The 27,451-nt window shown below is 40.2% G+C and overlaps 1 protein-coding gene across 2 annotated transcripts in view; it reads right to left on the reverse strand.

The window, feature by feature from the left end:
* Positions 1 to 15,204: 15,204 nt before the first annotated feature.
* The window catches only part of PIK3C3 (phosphatidylinositol 3-kinase catalytic subunit type 3), a 67,951-nt gene continuing 55,704 nt past the window's right edge, over positions 15,205 to 27,451 (reverse strand). For both annotated transcript variants that reach the window (XM_054003232.1, XM_054003231.1), the window contains 2 exons: positions 19,777 to 19,902; positions 15,205 to 15,943 (listed from right to left, as the gene is read on the reverse strand). In XM_054003232.1, the coding sequence (XP_053859207.1) occupies positions 15,929 to 15,943; positions 19,777 to 19,902 (141 nt within the window). In that variant the 3' untranslated portion in view covers positions 15,205 to 15,928. The remainder of the gene's footprint in view (positions 15,944 to 19,776; positions 19,903 to 27,451) is intronic.

The following is a 27,451-nucleotide window of genomic DNA, read 5'->3' on the forward strand; positions in this document are numbered from 1 at the left end:
ACAATTTTTAAAATAGCCTTTGCAGTCATCAAAAGCAGATATGAGAATGAAACTGTCTTGCTGAACAAACCTGATCTCTATGCAAATAATTTCTTTCTCTTCTTAAGGCACATTTTCTTCTTCTAAGACAAGCTGGTTTTTTTTGGTTTTGGGGGGTTTTTTGTTTGTTTGTTTGTTTGTGGTTTTTTTTGTGGTTTTTTTTTTTTTTGGTTTTTTTTGGTTTTTTTTTTAATTTTTTTTCTTTCCCCAGAGCATTTGCAGTGAAATGGATTACAAAATGCACATGCATTGTACTTCTAAGCATAGGACCAGCTATGCAAGGTCAGCTGTATCATATCATGTCCTCAACTGTGACAGGTAACAAAAGTCAACGGAAGAGTGAGATTATTTTGGTAAGAATATATGAATATTTTCCTGTTTATTCTCTCAGCTTCCAATAACTTGTAGATGTAGGAAATCCATGAATTGTGGGTAATACTGCATTTAACTGACCTTGATGAATGTTTCTTCCATGCATTTATCTAATTGCTATTTAGCATCTACAAACACTATGATAAAGAGCTCCATAGTTCAATTATGCACGGTGTAAAAACTTCTTTTATTTGTTTCCAGCCTTTGTCTTGTTAATTTCCTTTTGATACCATCTGTTCACTAAGAAAAGTACAGTAATTTCTTCTTTATTGCTTTTTTTCCCTTACAACTCAGGATTTTCACAGTAGCTTATGATAGAGGAACCCTCTCGAGACCACCTGGTCCAACTCTTTTGCTCAAACAGAGCCATTTGGAGCAGATGTCCAGCTGGGTTTTGTGCACATCCACTGACGGAGATTTCAACACTTCTCTGGGCAGCCTGTCCCCAAATTTGACCACCTCCACACCTCTTGTCATGCTGCTGGGCACTATGTAGAACAGTCTGAGCCTCCTCTTCATTCCTTCCCACTGGCTGTTTATACACATGGGTAAGATAACCCTGTGCCTTCTCTTCTCTAGGCTGAGCAGCCCAGCTCTCTCAGCCTCTCCTTACAGTGAAGTCCCTTCCTCAGCAAGTTTTTATTTTTCTTGTACTGGACACGGCACTGCAGATTTTAAAGAGCTCTTTCATATTGTTCTCCATTCATCTCCTTCCTAGACTGAAGCTTCCTGGTCCAGCTATTGGTCCTGTGTTAAGAGGCATTTTCTTCCCTTGCTTATGTTTTTTACTCATCTTCCTGTTCTCTAAGCCAAATTCATTTTGGAATCCATTTTGGAATCCATTTTGGAATGGGACACCCATTTTTCTTTCCTTGCATTCAGTGTGTGGATGCACATGCAGACATGCAGCAGCTTGAGGATGTTCTCTGTACATTCTCTAATTCTAACAAATCCTACTGTATTACTGCTCTGTGACTGGTACTGATCATGAAAAGATTTTTTTCCTTAAAATATTATGGGTATTAGAACTCTGGAATCTCTCACTGAATAAGCATTTCAACAGTTGGACCTGCATAATGTCGGTTTTTCTTATGGTGCTGGTGGTGCTCCACTGAGCAGACTTTCTGTGGGAGGGGCCCCTGCACTCCCTTGGGAGGCAGCGGAAATCTAAAGGGACCTGTCAGTCACATGTTTTACCCTCCCGTGGTTATTGTCAATCAGTGTTTAATGTACTCCCCGATTCCAGAAAGTTCTTCATCACTGAGAAGATGGGCCTTCTCAGTCCCATCTATAAACCGAGGGGAACCCTATAAGAGGTATCAGTGGACCACTCTGCCCCCGGGAATGAAAAATTCCCCGGTGCTCTGCCAGACCTTCGTGGCTCAGGTCCTTTCCCCTGTCCGCCGATTATTTCCCGAGGCATTCTTTTTACATTATATGGACGGTATTCTTATCTGTGCCGCCAACACTAACTATCTACGAGCGGCCTTGGACAGGACGGTAAAAACTATCAAGGCCGCAGGTTTTCAAATTGTAGAAGAGAAGATCCAGCTGTCATCCCCCTGGAAGTATTTTTAATCACCGGAAGGACCGTCGCGCCCCAGACCCTGACAATCAAGGACAATCCACAAACCCTGCGGGACTTGCAACAGCTATGTGGCACTATCACCTGGATCTGACCTCTCCTGGGACTCACCACGGAGGAGCTGTCGCCACTGTTCAACCTCCTGAAAGGCGACGGCGACCTGGCATCACCACGACAACTGACACCGAGTGCCCGTGATGCCCTGGAGAGAGTCGCAGACGCCATCAAGTCCCACCAGGCGCATCGGGTCGTGCGGTCCCTTCCCCTTACCTGTGCCATCTTGGGTAAGTGCCCTAATTTACATGCCCTCCTCTTCCAGTGGGATGACAGCCAGAGGGACCCACTCATTATCATAGAGTGGTTGTTCCTCCTGCACCAAACTGCAAAAACAATCACCACACCTGCGGAGCTCATGTCAAAGCTTATTATGAAAGCCCGCCAACGCCTCTGGACCCTTGCAGGGTGTGATCCGGCATGCATTTATCTCCCTTTGAATTTGGAACAATTGAACTCGCTACTACAAACAAATGAAAATTTACAAATATCATTAGACAGCTATCCTGGCCAAATCTCCATACACTACCCAAAACACAAACTGTTCAAAGACACTCTGTATTTGGCCCCAAAATCCTTCAAAAGTAAAACCCCTATACAAAATACTCTCACAGTGTTCACCGATGGGTCGGGTAGATCCCACAAGTCGGTGATCACTTGGAAGGACCCGGATAGTCAGAAGTGGGAGTCTGACGTCCAATTAGTTCAGGGATCCCCCCAGATCGCAGAACTTGCTGCGGTCGTGAGAGCATTTAGAAAATTCCAACAGCCTTTCAGTTTGGTGACCGATTCAGCATATGTGGCCGGGATAGCAGAGCAGGCCGAACATGCCCTGCTCAAAGAAATTCAAAATAAAACCTTGTATGGCTTGCTCTCAGAACTGATTTGGCTGATCTCCCACCGAGAACACCCCTATCATATAATGCATGTCAGATCGCACACAGATCTCTGCCTGGAGAGATCACTGGGGGTAACCGGAGAGTGGATCTCCTGGCAATGATGACCAACACTATCAACTCAGCAATCATCAGACCTACCCTGCCAGATGTCCACATGCAAGCTAAGCTCAGCCATGCGTTTTTCCATCAGAATGCTCCGTCGCTCAGCCGCCAATTCAAGATCTCTAGGGAGCAGGCTCGAGCTATCATAGCTACGTGCCCCAACTGCCAATCCTACGCTTTACCAACACTTGCGACCGGGGTTAATCCCCGAGGATTGGGGGCACTGGACATCTGGCAGACAGATATAACACACTTCCCTTCCTTTGGCCGATTGAAATACATCCACGTCTCGATAGACACATTCTCGGGTGCAGTGTTTGCTTCCTTGCATACGGGGGAGAAAACCAAGGACATTATTAAATATCTGTACATGGCTTTCTCCACCTTGGGTGTCCCTAAATCTCTGAAGACAGACAATGGACCAGGGTTTGTGTCCAAGCAGTTCATGGAATTTTTACAACAGTGGGGCATTACCCATACCACCGGTATTCCTCACAACCCTACAGGGCAATCCATCATAGAAAGAACTCCTAAAGAAATCAAAAGATTATTAGAACAACAACACAATTCGGCAATTACAATGAGCCCTGTAGAAAGGTTGTGCAAAGCCCTCTATGTCTTAAATTTCATGAACTGCTCAGACAGAGAGCCAAATCCCCCCATATTGCGCCACTTCCACAATAACACTCGAGCGCTGTTAAAAGAGAGACCACCTGTGCTCTTTAAAGACCCTGAGTCCAAAACCATCAAAGGTCTGTACCCTCTTATAACATGGGGGAGAGGGTATGGATGTGTCTCCACAGAGCAGGGCCCCAGGTGGATCCCAGGGAAGTACATCAAACCCTACCTTGACGACCCAAAGAAAGAAAGCCACCCCCCAGACCACTGCCCCGAGATGTCGGCTCCGGCGGAAGACACCGTTGCCTGGAGCCGCAGGAAGAGGAAGAAGCGGCCCACCAACGCCGCCGTGTGGACAATTATCACTCACAGACACTTTCCTCCTGCTACGACTGTATACCCCCTTACCCCATCCCCTACCGTTCCCTACCCTTTTCCCTCCTACCACTCTCCTCACCCTTCTACCCCTCATAATTAACCCTGACCTTTAGCCTGAAGTTTTTATTTATGTTGCAACCTTAAATACAACGGGGGAGAAGGGGCATAAAAGGAAGTTATTATAATTAATTTATGTTTATTATGTTAGAACTGCCAGAACATCAACCACCCAGATGGCACCGGCCAGAACACCCCACCGCGACCAGCTTTCTGCAGCCATCATCGTTGTCATCATATGGTTCCAAGCGGCAGGAAGCTGGGTCGTACCACAGCCCAAAGAGAACGTTTGGGTCACGCTGGCAAGATCCATCGGCCAGGAACACTTCTGCATGGCCATGGGCAGTGTAGACAACCTGTTGTCTACATGTCTGGTGGGAGTCCCCCTGTCCGAGAACGACTACCCATACGCAGGGATGAAACCCAACCCGGCGGACTCCAGGATGGGGTGGATAAGGACCCTCCCACAGGCACCACAGGAACCCCAGGAGTTAGATCTACTGGGGTCCACTAAAGCCCACTTCTGTATTCGGTTTTATAGTAAGGCTCCACAAACAAATCCTAAAAACATCATCATCAGAGACATTTCACCCACTGATAAAAAATACAACAACGAGTGGTGCAATTATACTAGCCCTGTGTGGTCCAGGTCCTACCCATATCCCAAGGAGCTCCCCAGGGGGGTGTTTCTGATCTGCGGGGACAGGGTGTGGGCTGGGATCCCCTCTAAGATCAAAGGGGGTCCCTGTAGCCTTGGCAAGCTTACAACGCTGACACCCAACAAAACTCAAATTCTTGATTGGAAAAAAGAGAGTCAATTGGCCCACCAAAAACGTTCTTATGGAGAATTCGACCCCAACTGTGACTCGGAAATTTATGACTGGAGTAAAGGCAAGAGGGTCACTGCATCCATCTTCCTACCCTGCTATGCAGCAGCAAAGGCCCTCGGTGAGATCTCTCACCTGGGGTGCTGGCTAAGCAAGCATGCCAACGCTACATCCACCTCACTGTCAGACCTGTTGGCAGACGAAGAGACCACCAGACACGCCACCCTACAAAACAGAGCAGCCATCGACTTCCTGCTGTTCGCCCATGGCCACAGTTGCGAAGACTTTGAAGGGATGTGCTGTTTCAACTTACCATCCAAAAGCACATCCATACAGGCCAACATCCAGCGGATCCAAACGCAAGTCCAAGATCTAAAGACTGAAACTCGGGCTGTGGACGCGGTGAACAAAATGTTCACACAATGGGGTGCTCGAGTGCCCTCTCGTCTATTTCGGTGGAGCTATCCGCGAGCCATCGGCCCCTCCCCATGGACCAGTCAGTCGAGGATCTCCCCGGCCTGACTGGGCACCCGGGCAGCCCCTGAGGGGCCCAGAATTACACTTTCAAAGCTTACAGAGTGCTTATAAGAAAGATGGGGGCAGACTTTTTATTAGATCTCTAGCAAATGGAAAAGGGATAGTGCTTTTAAGCTAAAAGAAGGTAAATTTAGACTCTATATTAGGAAGAAATTTTTCACAGTGAGAGTGGTGAGGCCCTGGCACAGGTCATCCAGAGCAGCTGTGGCTGCCCCATCCCTGGGAGTGTCCCAGGCCAGGTTGGATGGGGCTCTGAGCAGCCTGATCTGGTGGAAGATGTCCCTGCCCATGGCAGGGGGTGTGGAACTGGATGGCCTGTAAAAATCCATTTAAACACAAATTATTCTGTCATTCCATCATTTTGTAACAAATAAACCTTGGATAATTGCTTTTGCAATCCAGCACATGCCTTCATGGTGAGGAGTCAGTCACAGGAAGGCATTACTGCCCCCTGAACAATAACATTTTTCAGGCTTAACTTTTGGATGTCCCTTTACAGCTCTATCTTGTGTAATCCTAAGCTCTCTGAATATATTACCTGTTTTGTTCTCCACCAGAAGTCACCAGCACAGTGTAGAAATCTGACTAAAAAGATTTTACTGTGTGCTTACACAGTTTGGTTTAAAACTAATAGTTGACAGCTCTTCTCACTGTGAATTAGAAAACAAAACCTTAATTTCTGTTTTCTGGTATTTTCAGGATGGTCAAAATGAAAATGTGCAAGTACACATTTTCTTCACAGGCTTTTATGCAGCTATCCAGTGTTCCTTCTGATTTTACAGTTAGTTTAACTATCAGGATCTAGCTATGCTATTTACAAATGCCTTGTCATTTGGGCTTAGATTGTTAGTTTCTTCCGTAACTATTTGTATTATGGGAACACTCATTGATTCCAGACCTTTGGCAATAATCACTATGCAAATGCAATGGTATGATCTTTGCTCAGAAGAGCTTGCAGATTTAAAAGGTCAAGAGAAGACAACACAGATGGATGCAACAGATGAAATAAGAACCACTTGGATACTTGATACCTGATGCCAGATATATAGGGTTTAAAGGAGACTGGCAAAACTCTTCATATATGTGAAATTGAAAACAGCTGGTGTGATAGCCTGATAGCACTGGGATGAAGTCTGTCCTTTCTTGTGCCAGCAGGAATTCACCATAATTATTTCAAATTCAAGTAAACCTCATTTCTTCAATTATTCAAATACATATTAATAAGGAAAAAAATCCTCCTTCTTATCCTCAGTCATGCTGGATTTTATAGAATTAAAGAAAATACTAAGGGAATAACCAATAAAATCCTGATGTTTGAAAACTGCAGTATGAGTAGAAATTCATGTTTAGTTTCACATAATTCATTAAAATCTCTACCTTAGAAAAGTTGATAATTTATGCCTTGTCTGGCATCTTTCCACTGCCAGGAACTGAACATATTTGCTATTTTAAGCTTCACAAAACACCTGAAAGCAGGTAAATAAGAGAGATCAGAGAAAGCCCATCTGAAGCCTAGCTATTGTGGCAACTGCATGCAACGGGAAGATTCAGAGCCCCAGCTGGGTGTAAGAGAACAGCTACTTGATTTTCTGGAGCCATGTAATTATCTCCTCTGTGATTTAAGCTTGGTTGATGTGCCCAGTTGTGTGAAGTACACTTAACTCTGCTCCAGCTTCTGAGAAATTGGCATTTCTAGAATGTGGTGCTCTTTGCTACAACATCATCCATTAACAAATTTAGGGAAAAACAGTCTGTCTTCTTGGGACACCACCATCCCCTATGGTTCTGGGGGAAGACCGCTCATTATAGCTCTCACAGAATCACAGAATCCTTTGGGTTGGAAGGAATCTTAAGGACCATCTCTTTCCAACCCCCTGCCATGGGCAGGGACATCTTTCACTAGCCCAGGTTGCTCCAAGCCCCATCCATGGGCATTTGAGTATGGGAAAAGTATCACGGTGATCAGTGATCGGGCTTTTACTCCTTATACTTTATTGTATGTGAATGTCTCAATTTCTGGTGAAAATGGGCCCATGGGAAAGATCTTTCAGGCTCATGGAAACACAGGTAACAAGCTGGATAAAAATGTGATAGGATTAACCCTTTCCCTGAACACTCCTGTACGTATGACTCCTCTTGGAAAGCACGTGTGTGACTATAGAGTCAGACAAGTTAAAGCCTGGATGCACACCTAATCCACACCTCACAGTGAATTCCACTGCTCAGAGTCTGCGTGCCCATGGCTATGACCTCCTTTAGCGATGGAGGTGGGCCAGTGCCTTGAACCTCTCTGCTGACAACTAGGAGGACCTGACTCTTAAAATTGTTGAAATCTGCCATGTCTAGGACATCTAGTTAGGAATGGAAAGAGTCTGGCTCTTGCAAGGAACATGCCAGTACTGGAAAGCAGAACTGTCGCGTGTATTTCGGCTTCATACAAATACCTGCCTCAAGTTCCCAGCGTGGTCCACGTAAATGTATTCAGCATTGTCAGTGGAATTTAGTAATTTCAGGATCAGCCCGTACTAAAGCAGGCATATGGGCCTTGATCCAATTTGGCTAAAGTGAAGAACACAGTGCCATTTGTAATGGCCTGAGGTAGCCAAGACTGCCATGGCAGGGTGACAAAGACAACATGGAAAACGGGTATATCCATGCTCCCATAGAGCAATGCTTAGAGTCCAGGAAGGCTAGTGGTTAAATTGAGGACCTACCTTGAATAAATCTCCTTTAGAAATCCTAATCCGCGATCCAAATGAAAAGCTAAGGATGGTGATCCTTACCTGCTAGTCTGGCAAGGCAGATGGGAAGATGAGATTCTTGAGCAGCTATCCAAGGGTAGTAAAGAATCCTACAGGATCGTGTAGATACTGGAACATACACGATCACAACATGCACACAGCTGGCAGCTTAAATCTAGGATAATTATAATAGGGGTAATTGCCCCAAATCTGTGTCAATGTGGTAGCAACTGCAATGGCCCCAGATTCTTCCTCAATGCTCCTGCATTTCAGTATTTTGTGCAACTGAATTCAAGCATTCAGTGACTGCTTCTTCAGAGAGAGTCTAATTCAAGACTGACACTGCAGTCACAAAACTCAGGACAGCTGGTAACCTGACCACCACAGCTGTGCCTGCCTTTGCACCAGTGCCAACCCCAGGGCTGAAAAATGGCAATGGCTACAACAGAACTCAGTATGAGCAACAAAACCAACAACCTTTATGACTGAACAGAAGGCTCAACACTAAAACTGTTGAGGACCATTAGTAGGTACATGACCAGGGACATAAACATGGACAACCAAATAATGAAATGGTGGAAAAGCATATGCTAAGCAAGCCTTTTGTATACACACATAATAGAGATGTAAGACTGAGCTGTAGGCATCCTGATTTATGCTGATTTCCGAATTTGAAATGAGTTGTTCTTGCTCATTTATACATCTGAAACTGTAAAGAAGAAAATAATCCTTGGGACATGTAATTCTCAGTTGTTCTTGTATAGCTCCATTTGCATTCCATGTGGTGATAAACGAGAAAAAAAAAAATCATACAGCTTTTAGCTGTCCTTCTGGCTGTATCTCTTCACTGAATGAAATAATTTATCTCTTACGACATGTAACATCAGGATGAGGTACACACTAAGCTGGACAACATGGATGCAGGAAACATGGACACTGATAAAAAGGCCTGACAATGCGTCTTGTAGCTATGGCTTGCTTAAGCTGAAAACCTGCTGTATTTCAGTTCAGTTTTACTTGTGTATGTACAGAACTGTAGGATTGATTAATTATTTAATGAAAACACAGAAACATATTCATTTTCCTTATTTTTTCTAGAGCTTTCTAAGACAGAACGGTGGAGAGAACTGCCAGAACACTGTTTGACAGGATCAGGGGTTCCAGCAAATTTCTTCAGGCACCTTTGAGCTTTAAGGTATGGAACAAACAAAAGCCAATGAACCAAATCTGAGCACAAAGTGCAATCAAAACATACTGCTATTTGGCAAGTTATAATGGCACTGCTATTTGGCAAGTTAAAATGGCACTTCCCAGATCCATCTCAAATTAAAGCCCCAAGCTATGGTACTTTCTGTGTGAGACAAGTTAAAAATGGGTTCTGCACCACTGAGTTTACAGAGCTTGGGAGGGAAATGGAAGTTCAAGAAGCAAAAAATCTTCAAGGCCAATGGACAACATGCCATGGTTGTAGCACAGAGCCTCTCAGTTTGGATTTCAAAAGTATCATTTGTCAAGTTAGAAGGAGAACAGGAGCTGAGACCTGTCATCTCCTTGTTTGGAGTAAGATGTCACAGAGCACCTTGTTACTGTCATGCTGCAACTTGGAAAAGGTAAATGCAATATTGCCCAATATCCTTGAAAATGTGCCGCCTACAGGTTTTAGTAAATTTTGTGGATTAACTATGCAAAACATCTCTGAACTATATAACCAATTTTTCCCATATTCAGGATTTCAAAAAGTACAGGTCTTACAGGTCTCCACAGCCAGGTCTCTGCCATGCAGTTTGCTTTTAAGACCTCATTCACTGTCCCAAGGTTTGCAGCTGTGGAAAAGCAGAACCTGACCAGAGACCTCAGCTGAATCATTCCTTTAAGGAAAGAGCTTCCTGCCATGCCAGCGAAGTCCTCATCCCTGAGGTTGGTGAATGACTCAGACAGCCATTACTGCACCAACATCTCCCCTTCACTGCCCTGGGGTAAGAAAACTCAGCATCTGAGTCTGTCACTGCAGGATCAGGGAAGTTATCTACATAAGAATGGCTCCCAGTAGGGACAGACAATGAGAGAAAAATTCCAAGTTTAAGCTGAAATGGAAGCTGCCTACTTCAGGGAATAGACACTGCTACTAGACCAGCTGTGCTTTCATCAGAAATCTCTCACTTGTATGTCAGTGAAAATACAGCTTTAGAAAAATGATAGGACAGCTGAAAGCACTGAGTGAGTACAACTGACATCACTAGGTAAGGAGAAAAAAAAACAATCCAGTATTTACTAGAAAACAAAAAAAGCTCTGTCCCTGCCCTGAGGACACAGGACAAGATGCTACACCATCAGGTTGGCAAGATGCACAGCCATCTCTCTATACATGCACCCAGACATGGGACTTAGGTTACCCCACCTGAAGTCCAAAGGGAAGAAATTTGTGGATCGTTTTTTAAAAGCAGATACTTCCTATCTTCTCAGCTAGAAAACTGTTCATATACGTCTGTGCAAGAAAATAAGCTTACTTAAAAAGAACATTTTTTTTTGTAACGTGAGATTTTTTTAGTCTGTAATCAGTGAGAGATGTTAAATTAGATTTGAGAGAGAAAACCCTTTGATGCCCAGTGAAAGAAGACACACCAAAAAAAGGACTGTGGCAAACAATCTTCCCATTTAATAGATGAAGTAGAGACAAAGTAGTTTGTTTGTCACATTGGGATGTGCATCTGTATGATTTACCTGTTAGATAATCCAGTCAATATCTAAAAACAAATCAAGAGAAAGAAAGTGGAATTATCTGACTGTCACCGTGAGGACAACAGGCTGGACCAAAGTGAATTGTCTGACCATGGAAGAAAGGAGTCCAGAGCTACCCAGACTGCCCACACTGGTTCAGCCACACCTTCACACCTTTTCCTACACTGCAGGCTATGAACATTGACCCTTGTGATCAAACTGCCACCTTGTGATCCCTCACCACTGATGAAGGGGACACTCTTCTATCACGGGAAGGAATCCAAATGTTTAAGTTCTGCACAGCTTCTAATTGCAGAGATGTTTTATTTGGAATTTAAGTACCTCCCTGGGCTATAGCTTAATTCCCTTTGGAAAGGACTGTCCCACATGCAGCCGAAGTGATTAATGCCTGTGAGTAGATGAGCTATGAATTCTTCCCCAAGCAGTGTTCTCCCTGTTTCAGGTTTGAACCCAGGCAGGTGAACCACTTCACTGTTAATACCCAGGAAGCAACAGGAGTTGGGCATTTATCCTCCAAAATGAAATTTCTTTCCCCCTTGAAGGGTCCAATCTAAATGACAGAAGGACAGGAGGGCACCAATATCACACTTGGAGTAGCCTCACTATTACAAAGAATCATCACATCACCTGAAGAGGTTACAAAAATCTATTTTAACACAATCAACCTGCAATCTGTTTTCAATGACTCCCTTAAGACTCCTTAAATGTAGGCGCTTCAGATACTTCCTAATAACCACAGTATTTTACCATCTGCTCATGATACCAGGTCTTGTGAGTAAAACCTCTCCTGACTACAAAAGGCAGGCCATTTGGACTACCTCTCTCTCTGCTATCCCCACTCTTCAAGGGGGTGTTATAATTCCCATTCGCTGTTCTTTCTTCCCTTTTCCAAAGTCATTATTCCTGTAAAGCCTTGCAAAAGGCTTTTTATTTTAAATTGCACACAAGAACAACAAAACCAGGTAACTGTCTGTAAGAACAGAGATGTTTCTTGCCAAAAGTAGAGGCCTTTTGTATTAAAAACACAGAGCACATTCACATCTTTCTCATTCCCCTACCTTGCCTTCCTGAAAAATCCTACTTTGGCAATAATTGCTTCAACTGGCAGTTGAAAACAACCAAGGACAGTCTACGTTAGGGAAGGAAAAATCAAATTATTTAATTTGCTTTTCCCACCCTCGATCCCAAAGAATCATTACAGATTCTGTAAAAAAAAAGATCAGTATGAGACCAAGATGAATGCTGAAAGGCAAACAAAGCACCTACAAGGCAGTTTTATTGTACTTTTAATCTCAAGTTATATGAAATACAACTGCTGGTCAAAGTAAGTCCATGGCAAAATTACTGACTGTTTTATTTATTTTGCTGTGTAATGCTTCCTGGAGAGACTTAAGAGGGTGACTTTCAACAGGTTACTCTGTGACACTGTCTTGTTTTGGAAAGACAGGTGTCTGCTAAGGCAGGCAGGAGCCTCCCCTGAAATGGAAAAAAAAAAATGTAGACCCCCTCCCTCCAAATTGTTATAAATTTCAAATTAAGGGGGGGGTCTCAGGCAAAAATATGGGAGCAGGAATAAGAGTTCTTTATTAGGGAAGAAAATAAAAAGATAAACAATGCAGTGAACCGAAACAACACTGACAGAGCCACAATACAGCCTGACACCCTGTTACTCAGGGTGTTGGCAGCAGTCCAATTGGGAATTATGGCTGCAGTCCTCCTGGAGTGTCAGGTGTGGTTCTGTTGGAGCAGTGATCCTGTAGAAAAAGGTGTAGTCTTCCTCTGGAAAGGCAGTGGAAGAGGCAGCTGTCCCTCTGGGAAATCCAGTGCAGAAAAAGCCGTGCTGGTGTTCCAGAAACTCAAGATTATATCCAGGTAGGAATGCTTGGCTCCTCCCTCTGGGCAGAGTATCTCACAATGGGATGCTGTAACTTTTATCAGTAATGCAGTGTCATTCAATTGCCCGTTAACAGCAGATGTCCCCTGGCGGGGGGAGGATTGGTTTGTGGAAGAGATAAAGGAAACTGCCCAATTAAGAGAAGATAACACCTCTAACAGATGGCAACTGAATACATCTTGCCTTGCAATCCAGGACAGACGCCCCTGGTACAGCCTGGTTTCCTGCCACACGCTGCACCATGCTCCAGTACACATGATGGAGCTCACTGCCTCACTCCACGCAGAGCTGTGTTTACCCAGTTTATGCACTCACACAAGTAGAAGAGCAGGGTAAAACTCCTGTCTGACATTCACATGGGTACCATCGCCTGACTGGGGTTCTACCTTTGTGAAATATACAAGGATTTCACCTTATAGAATTTACTCCTCGAGACAGAATTTTATGTAGTTATTCAAGGGATTCAGAATTTATTAGAGACAACAGACACATAATACACTTATGGTATTATACAGCAATATCAAGCCATGATAGATAACCTATTATACATATTAACTCCAGTAAGTCAAAGATTTTGGCAACATAGCAAAAAAAAGGAAAATCTTTCATTTAAAACAAAGTAACTTATTTCCCCTCAGCAACCCAGCTTGTTTGGTTTTCTTCAACTGTCTGTTTTACTTTAAATAAATTATGCCACATGGAGTGCTAAGAGCCATTAGATTTTACTAAACAAAGTCAGAACTTTGTACAAGACTATTAAAAAATAAAATTATTGAGGTTTTTAAATTTTAAACAACACTTGGTATTTAGAAGATAAGGCCTAAAGTATAAATCTACTTGTATCTCGTATGTCGTAGCAGTCTCAGTGCTGACCTGTTCTTCATTCTATAAGGGTTCCTATGAGCTAGGAAAAGAATAGGCAGATCAGCCTAAGAAAAGCCACTAGCTGGATGAGAGACATATCCAGCTGGTTTGTCAGGGCTCACTGTTTTACAAAATTCTTTGGAAAATACACTGAAAATATATCCAGAGTCACTTCACATGCTGAAACACATACGAACACAACTGCTTGGACTATTTTCCACTGATTCAAGCAAGCTTTTCTGCTTCTGTGACTGACATTCTCCATTTAAGAAGTAGACAGTGAACTACAGTGAAGTCTAGCTCTTCCTAAGCCTTACCTATTGTAATGACATTCCACTTGGGTTCACATGTTAACATTTATAACTTAAGACTACAGTTTTAATAGGCTGTTGCATAGTTGAGCATATGAACAGGTTAATTCCGAAACACAAGACATAGTGAACAACCACGCACTTATAAAGGCCAATATTTAACAGTTTATAAACATCTCTGCAAAGTGAGATGTGTTGTAGGATCGAGTTGATGATGTCTTTTGGGTTTTAATAAGGAGACAACCTTGGCCTGTCTGGTCAACTGGCAGACAGCAGGTCATGCCCATATCCTTCATAATTAGACTTGAGCAGGAATAACAGGAAGTTTTCTTCAAAAGAAATAGATGAAAAATCCTACAATATGTACAGTTGAAAGGGCTGAGGTCAGAGACGAGAACTCAAGTCAAATGAAGTGTGGCTGCTTCATAAAGATCCAAAGTTGTCTGAGCACGTAGGATGCACATTCGAAACATACTAAAAGAACGAAAAAGACCTTTTTTTTTTGCAGAATTCTCTCTGAACATCTGAGAAATCCAGGCTCTCAGAATTATACTCGGAAGATGCCACAAAGCACTGTACATAGAACAAGTTCATGTGAAACAGAGGCAGTAGAGGAATATATAAGTCTGACAGAAAAAAAACAAACAAACCACAAGAAAATGATCATTACTTCTTCTCCAAAGAAGAGTGAGCTAAAGATAAGAGGGGCTAAAGATACTGTGGCTCCTCATGGCATTGTGTATTCCTAGACAGCATGAGCACCAAGCAACTAGGGTAATGCAGTTCTTAAGTCACACATACAGGGGAAAAAAGGGACAAAAGCACAAAGCAAAATTGACTCACAAATACCAGTCAGATTCAGTCCCCACATTCAAATCAGTCCCTCTTATCTTTATAATTGGGAAGGATTTCTTCCTATCTTAAAATGTTATTTAAAAAATACAGGACTATTAGAGCACCCTTTGAAGAGAGCCACACACTTATGAAGAGCTAATTACATTATTGATCATACAAACCAGATTCATTATGAACTCAACATGTGGCACAAAAGTCATTTCATGAGTGGCATTATTCCAGCATCAAGTAAACTGAGAAGTGAAAATCTTTGCAAAAAGACAGTAGTTACAAACATAATCCTCTAGTGTGCCATGTCTCAGCAGGTAAGATTAAAAAGACAAAACAGAATACCTCAAGACTGCAACAACAAAGGTTTTTATTAGAGTGAAGAGTATATAATCACTGTACAGAAAACATTTAGAGTTAAAGTGTGAAATACTGAACTGCTCACTGTGCATTCCCGTTGCTGAGCCTGTTAGTGATCATTTAATTTGCTGCCTACAGCTGGGGTAACTTATCAGCACTTAAAAACACTTGTAAGCAGGCAAGAAATGATTGTCCGTTCTAAACGATAACATTGCCTAAGGCAGGAAATAAAGGATCATAAGAATTACATTAAAAACTTACTCAAGGAACAAAGTGGGTGGGGAGGGATGAGAGGGGATTAGTCTTTAATAGTTTTGTGAGGGGTTTTTCTGCACCGAGAAACTGTAGCCTCCCTGCTTTAGCTTTCTATCTACTTCTATTTTTAAATAAGAAAATATATTAACACGTACAAGAATTCACCATTAAATCCAACCTCTTCCAGTTATCTTTGGCTTGAGAGGAAGTTGCTTATTTCAACCTTTGAGGCTCCCAAGGATGGTACAAACAGTCATCGTCCTTTAAAAAATGGTTGGTTTTAAACCTTTAATGAACAGAGATTCAAAAAGCTTCTCTACTTTCTGAGTTCTCAGTTCTTCACTCCATTAAATCTGCAGCTTTTTACCAAAACTGTTTGGTGAAGTCTACAAGGGCTTGAGAAAGTCTCTGTTTTGAGCATTTGCTTGTTTCCACCAAGAGCAGGCAAAAAGCTTATTTTCTCCAATACTGAAAGAAAAAAACACAGCACAGAGATTATTCAATCTGCTTTACTCTCAAAGAACAAATGCTATGCACAAATTGAACTCTATGTTGAAAAATATGGTGAAATGTGTAAGGGTAGATAATTTTCACAACCTTTTAAGGGAAAAAACAGAAGCCAACTCTATATGCCCCTTGACCAATTATTTTACCCAATATACACAGTCCTGCTGGTAGACATTCACTATCTTATTTTGACATCCAGTAGGAAGAAAAACAGAAGCCCTGCATTGAGGTGCCTGCACTCCCTGATGCAGAAGCACTGGGTTACAGCCTGGAGATATTCTAAATCCATGCAACTTCTACAGCTGAAACTGAGTTTGCTCCAAAACAGGTATCAGCCAACCATTAAAAAAACCCCAAAACTTCACAGTTACAGTTTCGGTGAGACAGCCTGTATCCCACTTTTCTAATCACTGCTTACTATTTCAGCCCTGAATACAAATGACTTGATTTGTAAATTTACAAGGGAAATAAAATGTGAAACTAGACACTTCAACTGTAGATTCTTTCCTTCCTCTGCAGGAATAAATAATGCTGCTAAAATGAAGTGACTCTCTAGGGAGAAATGGCTATCCAGTCTTCATTAGTATCAACTAAAATTAGTATGCACCTTTTCCTCCTCTTGAGAACTATTGTACAACACCATTACCTTATTCTAAATGCTGAATTTATTTACTTTTGAGACAACTTTTTTTATAACCATTAAGGAAACAGGCAGTGTATGAAAAGGTCTGTAAAATATCTAATAAAATAACAGATTAGAGACTATTAGAATTAAACTAAAGGTTTCATAACACAGCTGTAAACTGAACACAATTTAGAATATTGTTATACAAGAACAATACTGAGCTGATTCTAAAACATCCAGAGTAGTTTATCCAAGAGCTTTACTTAATGCAGAGTGACATATACCACACTGAAACACCATGGTTACTGTTATAACCACCCTTGTTGAAAAGCTCTTAAGTGCTGCAGGAGACTGCACAGATTCCTCACAGACCTATTTTGAAGGCATTAAAAGAATAAATATATAATGATAAACAAAAAATGTGTTGAACAGCATTTGAAATGAAATATTGTGTGGCATTAAGCCGTATCTGCTGTTTACACTTGTGTCATAACACCTGTGTAGCGTTAGGATTTTTTCCAGACAACTTATAATACTATGAAGAGCAAGGCCACTGGCAATTCAATGCAGAATTACAGATGAAGGAACTGAAAGCTTCAATTGGCCATTGAGTAAGATGACCCCTTTACAGCAAATTCACGACCCATTAATTGTTCATTTGTTTAACGATTTGCAGACTCCAGGAAGACTACAGCAGCAAATTCTTAAGACTGCCTCAGACAAAAAGGAAAGATAATGATTTTGACTGATGAAGTAATAAATATCACTAAGAAGCATCCCATTTCACCCATAATATAGAGAATAGACATTAATTACACTTATTTTTCATTGGGTTTTTTGAAGTATTTTTTAAAAAAATTCATTAATAAAGCACAGATTCTTAAGACTTGTCAGCTGCTGATTAATCTTTGTCTATTCTTTTTGCATCCTCCTCACACTTGCAATCCAGTGTCTTTGCAGAAGAAAGCCTGCAAGCCTAAATTTTTTAGAGTATGAATAAAGGCAGTAACCTGAACTCCAAAACTAGCATCACATGGAGTCATGAGATGCCTTTAGCACTTACAAATCAAGACACTTGTTTTTCATTCTAGGCACCGGATGCCCAAAGCAGAAAGGAAAGCTAAAAGCACATAGGCTGCACACTCTGCAACAGTGCACAAAGATTGCATAGAGCCTCAGGAAAATAACTCTGTGATGAAATTCAGCACAGGCCAGCTGGAGAGGTAAAAACTACAAAGTAAGATAACTGTATCAGGCCTACATTAGTGGCTGTCACATCTGCTTATTTGGTATCCAAAGTGCAATACACCAGTGGGCTTGCATATTAACTTCCAAAAATATGAATGGAAGATGCAATCAGTGCTTGCTGGAATGTGTATCAGCTTTTTGCTTAGAACACCATTCCTGGGAGCCAGAATTACAGAACGGTTTGGTTGGAAGGGACCTTAAGATCAATTAAACCCAGCCCCTCTGCCATAGGCAGGGACACTCTCCACTAAACCAGGTTGTTCAGAGCCCCATCCCACAGAAAATGGGAATAACATTCTTGGGTACTTTTAAATATTCTGAACAAATCTGTCCTGTGATTTTAAAGGCAGAGTTAAGAACTGAAGAAAGATCAAGCAAAAACAAGCCTGAATGGAAAAAGAAAAGGTCACCCGAATCAAACCTGTAATACACTTCCACAATTGCAGTAACAATTATCTGGGAGAGTGTGGCAGTCACCTAAGGCCAATGAAGTAAAAAGACAAGTCTTAAAAAAACCAGTGACTGTCAGTATGTAATGAAAAGAAAGGTCTACACACATACTGGACAAACTTAAAACTTCAATCTTGAATATTTCTAATGGCCTTTTTTTTTTTTTATTTGAACCCTAAGGTTGATGCCAGGCATTTTTCACTTTGTCTTATGAAATTACCATCCTACATCAAAGTTCAAAGTAATCCATAGTGAATGACAACAAATTTTGTCATATCCAAATCATTTCCATATAATTACGCTTCCTTTTTTCAAATCTCATAAAACATCACCTTTATCAAATATATACGTAGATGGAAATGACATTATTTCTTCTCATCCTGCACTACAGTGCAATTCTTCAAAGTAAAAACTAAGTTTGAAGAAAAGAAGAGACACTTTTAAGCAAAATGGATAGCCATAACAATAGTTCTCCTCAGTTCATATCAGAATTTGACTAGTCTTTTGAAGAAAGAATCAATTAAAAACCAGGCTAATGACTGGCTTTTCAGCGCAATTTAATTTCCCCCCTTCATTCCATTTCTTGTCATGGTCTAATACTTAAGGCAAACAGTGTAATATCTTAAATCTCCTAAAAACACAAACTAAATGTCAGATGGTTTTAAGGAAAAAAAAAATTGGAAAGTCAAAGCAGAAATGTTTTTATAAACACAGTTTGATTTAACATGGGAATCAATATTTTATTGTCTTAGTGTGTATTGTAGTAATACAGCACGGAGTATAAGATGTTGGGTTAAACACTTCATTCTTCATACAGGGTATATTGTAATAACAAAAGTAACAGAGGCAATAATCTATTGTCAACCCAGATCATCAGCAAGAAGACTGATGTAAGGTCCTCCTGGAGCCTTCTCTTCTCTCCCAGCTCTCTCAGACTGTCTCACTAGCAGAGGTGCTCCAGCCCTCTGATAACTTTTGAAGCCCTCTGGACCTTCTCCAGCAGGTCCCTGTCCCTCCTGAGCTGGATGCAGTGCTCCAGGTGGGTCTCAGCAGAGCAGAGCAGAGGGGCAGGATGCTGCTGCCCACAGGGCTCTGGATGCAGCCAGGACATGTTTGGCTCTCTGGGCTGTGAGTGCCATGGCCAGGGCATGTCCAACCTCTCACCCACCAGCACCCCCAAGCCCTTCTGGGCAGGGCTGCTCTGGGTCTGTTCATTCCCCAGCCTGGATGGGCATCAGAAGTTGTCTTGTCCCAGATGCCAGACCTTGCATGACTGCTAAGATGCTTAAAAAAAATTTATAGGACCTCTACAAGCTTGCTCTCAGTCCTAGGACCTCTACAACCTTGTTCTCCAGTCCTTACAACTAAAACAGTTTCATCTTGTAATAAAATGAACTAAAACTTACCACTTGCAACCTCTCACCTTATTCAGCTACCACAGAGACCACCAGCTGAGAAGAAAATACCTCACCTGTGCAAACTTGTGTATCTGCTCCACGACAGCTGCAAAGAGGGCATGGACACTCTCATCAATTAGACTCTGCATATAATGGACAGCTTCTTCATCAGACAGGTCCAAACGAAACTTGTCCTGCACCTGGAATGGGAGCGGAAATGGCTAAAATTAGTTCCATGGTTAAAGACATGCTTTATTCTATCAATGTATACAGAAGACGACAAAGTGATTTTGGCTGTTTAGTGGAGAATCTCTCTCCTACTTCTAAACTACAGCAGAGTGTTGGAAATGTACAATGTTATTTAAAACACCTATTTAAAATCTTTTAATAAAAAACAGTGTTTAAATAAGCTAGAAACAATCCCCTAATTCAAACTAGTAATTTCAAAGCTCAAGGTCAAGAGTAGCACTTGGAAATACAAGTTTAAGTGGGACTGAAATGCTATGAGAAAAAGAGGCAACATTCAACATTCACTAGAGTATTGAGAAAAACCACAAAATTTCACATATTAAATATGAATTTGGAAGACTCCGGATGATCATATTAATTTTAGAAAGGATGTAACACTTTGTTACTCTAAACCTACTTTCAGGTAATGTTTGTCTTTCAGAAACTGTAGGGCAGTTAAGTAAAGAATACAGAATGAGAGGAAAGTGTGAGCAAATCAACTCCATCAAAACTGACCTTTGTATGGTAAGTGTGAATTTCATTAACTGTATCCACCGGCCATGAACAGTTCATTGGACACACTGCTACCCCTTACATGTACCGGTAACAAATTCGTCTTAGTACTTGCAACTTGTATATGAGTTAAAAGCTGAATGCACAATAATTAAGAATACAGCAATACCTGTATTTTCCGATTTCCATCTTGGCAATGCCAAGATCATTTATGAAGGTGCAGTGGAGGCCTTTCTGTGACTTCCAACTAATTCCAAGAAAATAGTTCAGAACTGATCCAAAATTCCCTAATGTACTGGAGCCCAGCCCTAACTCCACTAAGCCTGGTTTTATCCTCTTTCTCCTTGAAATCTCTTTTGATAAGCCTAGATTCCAGCACTGCCTAAGCAATACTATGGCCATCATTTAAAGTACTAGCTACCTTGCAAAGTAGTGCTGGTAACAGTATGTAAATTGTCCAGCAAATTCACATTAGTTGTAGAAGATTTATTGTTGCCATGTTGTCACATGCTTTATTTTCATAAAGATAAATCTCAAACAATCCAAGCTCTTGTGGAGACCATCATATTGAAGTATTTCAGCCTCCTGCATAATGAACTAGGTAAAATGGTATCAAACAATCTCTTTTACCCTATCTTTATGGCAAGTCAGAATGTTTCACATCCTAGGTAAATTGTTTCAATGATTAATTGTCCTGTTTAACAACTGTGACTTATTTGCTATCTGAATTTGTCCAATTTCCACCTCACATAGTTGAGCTCATTAAAACTTTTTTATATTAAAGAGCTGTCAATCAGGAATCTCTCATGTAGGAAAATATCAAATGATTTAAATTGGCAGGTTCTTAACCTGCTCGTGGCTGTGACTGTAAGACAGAATCAAGTCTTTCCTGAACATTTTCTAGGAATTCACTGTTTGTTAGCCATTGACAAAAATGTAAGCTAAGTTATTTCAACAATTTTCATAATAAGGTTGAATTTGTGAGGTGATACTACCTTCATGTCCTATTTTTTATGTTTTCTATGCACCAAGGATACCACATACTCACCCACTCTCTTTATGAGAGCAAAAATGTTCCAGGATTTCAGGTGAGTGTTAACTGATTTCAATTTAGTATAACTCTGTGTTCTTTCCAAAGGTAATATATTCCAAAATAGTGCCCTTCAGCACTGTAATAAAAAGCCTAAGCTAGCCAGCACAGTATGGTAAGAGTACAGAATCCTTTAGGTTGGAGAAGTTTCCTCATTCAAAATAACCTTTATAACTCTGTTGCTGATGTGTTTGAAATAAGTATAAAGTGAGTTTTTCCTCAACTTCCTCGCAAAAAGACGTTTGATCAATATGAAAGAATGGATTAAGCCAAAAAATTTCAAACTTTTAATTAAGCATGTTACCAGTGAGAGATTCAGCAGATTATTCCAAGAAGTTATTGTTATGAAGAACTTTCATCTTAATAACAAACAAGGAGAAGGAAGTTTATTAACTCTCACATCAGAAGTTTTCAACAGTAAATGAAGCAAACAGTAGAATCCAACAGAATTTAATGGATTACTCACATGCTTGCAATTATGCAAAAGCTTAAATACATCCCCAAATTACAGCAGAGATTTCTTTCAGATCTAGTTTAGTGCTCACAGAAAAGGTGATGTTAATAGAATTCATCAAAATCACTAAGTCCAGTTTCAAGAAAAATAGAAAAAAGTCACTGTAACACTCTTTTACACAATTTTAGTAATCAAATATTTTGGCAATCTTCTAATTTGTTCATAGAAGACCTTCTCAGAATTTCTGCAGTCAGTTATATTAAGATGCAGCTTCGTTCTATGGATTTAATGACTAATTAAACCCATTTCCCACAAAAAACACTGGGCACACTGATATATGTGCAAAGAAATTCATCCATGGTTAGATCTTGCAATCAGTTTGCAATTAACAGAAGGCTCAAATGATGCCCAGTATTGTATCTTTGCTTGAAAGTTTTTCAGCCCTGCATCAAAACTGATTGCTGAAACCTAGATGAGAAGAAACAAGGCAAAATTACAAATAACCTCTTGAGCTGCAACAGCAGCAACAAGATTAATACGCACTAACTTATAGTTCCTGTAGGAAAAAGCAACAGTAATCCTTATTTGAAATCTCTCAAGTTTCAGTGTGGGATGAGTTCTAAAAGCTGACAGTTTCTCACAGATGAGGTCAACAGGAAGAGATTTTTGCATGGTGTTAAAAATAGAGGTAAACTTGGGCTGTGAAATACTGATGAGATATATAGTTATCTCATTCTACACACTTATGAATGATGACCACCATGAAGGCATCAAAAACATCTCACCTGTAGACTCAGAGCTCCCACTTTGATACTTAAATCAAGTGCATTGTTATAGTTCAGGATTTGTAAAACAGACAAAAAAATAAGCTTGATGAATCTAGTTGAACTTTCACTTTGTTTCCAGAAAAGGAAACATTGAACTCCATTTGATATAAAAATACTCTTTTGAAACATTAAATCTCAACTGCAGAATTTGAATGTTCCAAGGATGAATAGGCTGAATAAGTAAGAATAGTCTATATCAAGATACTGACTTTCAACTTGAAACTAAATTAAAATTGTCCACTTCCTATCCCCCTGAAAAGACGACAGTTTAGTATCAAAGTCTACAACAAGAGGATTGAAAAGTTGTAAGAAACTGTTTGACTAGAAATTTTGCTATACTTCAGTTAAATTTGAAATAAGTTTATAAGGAAATTCTGTCAGTTACCCTGATACTGCTTCTGTTTTTCAAATAACAAAAAATAAAGAGAAAATAATATCAAGAACAGTTCAGAAGAAAATATGGGTGAGTGAGGGTGAGGGGACAAGCATTTAAGTGTAATTTACTTGTAGCTTAATTGTTGATGATGAAAAAAGAAGGGGATCATAACTTGCAGCGGAATCACACAGAAGATGGGAACTTCAAAGAAGGGGAAAAAATATTTTACATGAATAAAAAGAAAGAAACACTACCTCACATCACTATTATTCCAAAAATCTAACTCACAGGGGAAGAGCACATCTACCAGAATAACAGGCAACATTAACTGATTGTAAACTCAGACTCTGTTTTTTTCCTTGAAGTGTCTTCAAGGAGAACTAAAATGAGTATTGTTTGGAAAATGGCATCAAAGATGTCCTATGAAGCTGATTTCACAGAAAACTTAGAAAACTCACAGTAAGCCCCACAGAGCTTTACACTTTACTGTGTAAAGTAGGAAAAAAAAAAAAAAAAGATGGCAAAAGGAAGAGAAGAAATATTCAAGAAAACATTTATCATCTTATTAAGAATGATAGTTAAAGATCTGAGAAAATGGGTAGGCCAGGGTCTTCATTCAGTTGAATGAATCTCCAAGTTCAACCTTCTGTCTTTGGCTGTTTGGAATGTGATGGGCTTACAACTCAGAAATCATACGAAAACACAGTTGGGAGTAGAACTACTGTGGGTAAGTGCACTTCCCTGCAGAGTTCCAAGACTGTTGCTTGTGCCTTTTGTTCTCGAAGCACAAGACTGACCTCTCCCTTCCACCAAAGAGCAGATTTCTCTGGACTTTTTTTGTCCTCACATCAGACTTGCTGTCCAATATGGACCACAGTTACCATATTAAACTCAGGAATTTTCACTAGCAAGCACCTTCTCGCTCGTAAAACATTACCTGAAATGGATTAGTTACTTAATGCTCGAGGTTAAGACAAACTTTGGAAATTCTGTGGAAACTTTTATAATCTTTAAGGCAGCCCCCAAATCCATATTTCATGGATACTCATAGCTCTGTTTTTCAGAATTACTGATGGCATTTTAAGGTGACATATAAGATGTACATATGAGAAGCCTTTGCTAATCCTATCTAGTTTTCAGACAAATTGCAAGTCAGGCATTCTGAAGACTGGTGGGGGCTTTAGTATTTATTCTTCCAGCAACATTAAGCAACACTGATTATGTTTTATACAATTTCATTACACTAGTATGGGATTGCTCATTGCAACTTCAGCTGCTTTAAAGAGAATCTTCAGTGTCCTTTTCTAGTGGGTCACAATATACACTGGCTGTAAGCACTACTAAAATGAGACAAAGATCAATTAACAGTAAAAAAAAAAAAAGAAAAAAAAGGTTTTTTTTGTGATTATTTTTACTGTTTTGTCTTACAATTATTACAGTATTCAGCATCAGTATTCAGTATTATGCCATATTACAATATTCATGTGGCAGAAACTGGCACTAAGTGCTTGGCTTAATCATTATCACATTTCCTCTTTTTCAGTAAATACTTTCCTGCTATTCCTGTTGCTTACAGTTCAAACAACTCACACCACAAACTATATAGATGCTTTATTTGCATGAACTTCATTTGAGAGACTATTCTGACAACAGTCCTTGTTTCCATGGGCTCAATTTGAATAAAATGTGCTTTGTAAACAAGCCCATGTAGGCTTCTCTAATTCCTTTTTTTTTTTTTTTTTTTTTTTTTTAATTTTCTTTTATTTTTATTAGAAGATAATGAAGATGCTAGTGAACATCTCTAAACTGAACTTCTGTGAGAACTGGGGTTTCAGCCACTACGGTACTCAAAGATGACACTGTTCCTGCTCAGAATTTCACCATACTGGCCAAAAACTTATAATCAACTAGAGACTGATATAAAGCAACAGGAGCAAAAGAGTATTCTCACACTTGGTTCATGTTTTGGTGTTTACGCCAACTTCCGTATTTTTTCAATATTTTGAAATTAATTAATATGCATGAAAAATCAACAGCCTAGAAACAAAAAAGCTGGGTGTGCAGCTGCAGCATCATTACCCAAATGGACAGAGAGATGAACGTCTGCCGAAGCAAAATAAGCTCAGTGGCAATGTGACATTTTTACAAAGCATAAACCTTCATGGAGCAGCAAGAAAATACTACCGAAACAAACATACTCTAATCAAGTAAAAGTGACTTTACTTCTCCTGTAAATTTCCTACTGACATTAATAAGTCTCAGGAAGATTTCCTAGCACCACCTTTTAACAAATACTGCTATTTTTGGTCAGGTGAAAAGGGACAGATATCCACTGCCTAAAAAGGCTTATCAAGCTCCAACTTAGAAAGTCCTTTCCATTTCATTAACTTGGGAACTCAACTCTCAGTTACCCTTTGGCTGATTGGGGAGCACAGGGGAGGGGGAAAGCAGTGAGTTTCACTACAAGCCAGGTGAAAAAAAATGGAACAATTAGTTCAGGTTTAGAAACAAAGTAGCTCAGAAGCTTTCTGTACCTCCAGTCACATCTCTGCTTCAGCTTTTATACTTGTAGAATAAAAATAATTTTACTTTGACATATTTAATGTTAAAGGAAAAAAACATGTCTGCTCTCTCTTTTTGCTAGTTTCCAAACAATTAGACTTATCATTTTCTTACCAAGGGGGGGTGAGCCCCCATCAGTGTTCACACAGCCTTGGAAACACGGAGAGTGCTCTCAGTATTACAGCCCACAGACAACTTTGCTCCCTTTTGATTTTATCCTTTTTTTGTGTCTATCCAAAGGTGATACCAAAATGAATGGTGCTACTTTCAAAAACAGCAGTTAAGCTTCTGCTTATTGGGAGTCTGGTATTTGTGCTTTCTGCGTTCAAAATAACCTTGCCTATAACACAGCATTTTGCAGCACTTTCTTTAATCAATGGACATCTGAAACAGAGCTCAGTCAATTAGGACACTGTCCTTTAATGCCTCTGAATCCTTTGTCTGACAATGAATCATTGGTCCCTGATGATTTCTCATTTAAAGGTCAAATCCGCTATGAAGGACAGATAGAAACCATCTGGCTTTTCTGTAGAAAAATAAAAAGCTTTTTTTGTTAGGAGGTGACAATGCTGAATCCATTAGCTACATCTGAAGAGTGATGGTGCACCTCTTCCTTACGCAAAACTGGCTACATAATTGACTCCAGATTTTAGTCATTACTACTTAGAATTTATAGCACTGACTAATTTTGCAATGCCCAACAATTAGCACTGCAGCTGTGCTAAAAATGGAAAAGCACGGAGCAATGGTAGGGAAAAAAGTGAGTGTAGCGATATCTTCATTGTATTATTAGTTATGCATTAACATGTCAATATAATGATTTCAGCCCAGTCTTTTTCCTGAAATCTGAGAAATGGAAAAGCATATGTGAAGAGTTGAAAATTTAAAGGCAATTATCTCAGAGGCCAAAGAAAAGGAGACACAAACAGAGGAGAATCCTCTGCTACTTTTCAATTTAATTCCATTTTGTGACATTTTTGAGCCAGGTTTTCAGAAAAGCCTAAATCAGAGTGGCTGTAGGAGACGGTGCCATGAACCGTGAGATGAAGCACACTATACTGACAGCTTTCATTATAAATAGTATGGAGAGGACAAAAGGAGATGAAAGGATCAAAAAGACCACTAATTTTAGGCTTTGCAGTTACTTTTTCTTGGTCAAAATCTGACAAGCTTTTTACTATGAAACTAAACACCAAGAATCTGAAAAGGGTTTCTCCAGGTTTGAGGGTAGAGACAATTTTGTGTAGTTGGTAATCCCTGTTTTCCAGGTTCTCCTATGGGGAAACCAGTGATCAAAACTGAAGTGAGGGAAGTGAGTCAGTACAACAAGCTTTTCTTCCAACTGGGAAGTCCTAGCCTAGTTTTCTATAAATACTGGGTAAACTCACTGAGTGATACTGTGTATACCCACTGCAAGCAGACAGCTGGTTCCCAAACCAGTTTTCCATACATTCTTCAAGAATAGTTGTGAAACTTCAAACAGAGCTTTGTTTATTTTCAGGTCAATGCTGACTAACTTATTTTCAGTCCAATTTAAGCTGTGAAAATGCATGATTAAGGTCAGCACTGATTTAATTTCTGAAAACAAATGCTATGCAAAGCAAGTAAGAATGTATTGCCAAATTCTCATGTGCTCTAAATCTGTGTCTTCAGGTGAAGCCATAGGTAGTTTCAGTTTCTTTTCATGCCAGCAGGAAAA

The sequence above is a fragment of the Vidua macroura genome, chromosome Z, assembly GCF_024509145.1.
Source record: "Vidua macroura isolate BioBank_ID:100142 chromosome Z, ASM2450914v1, whole genome shotgun sequence".
NCBI classification, from domain to species: Eukaryota; Metazoa; Chordata; class Aves; order Passeriformes; family Viduidae; genus Vidua; species Vidua macroura.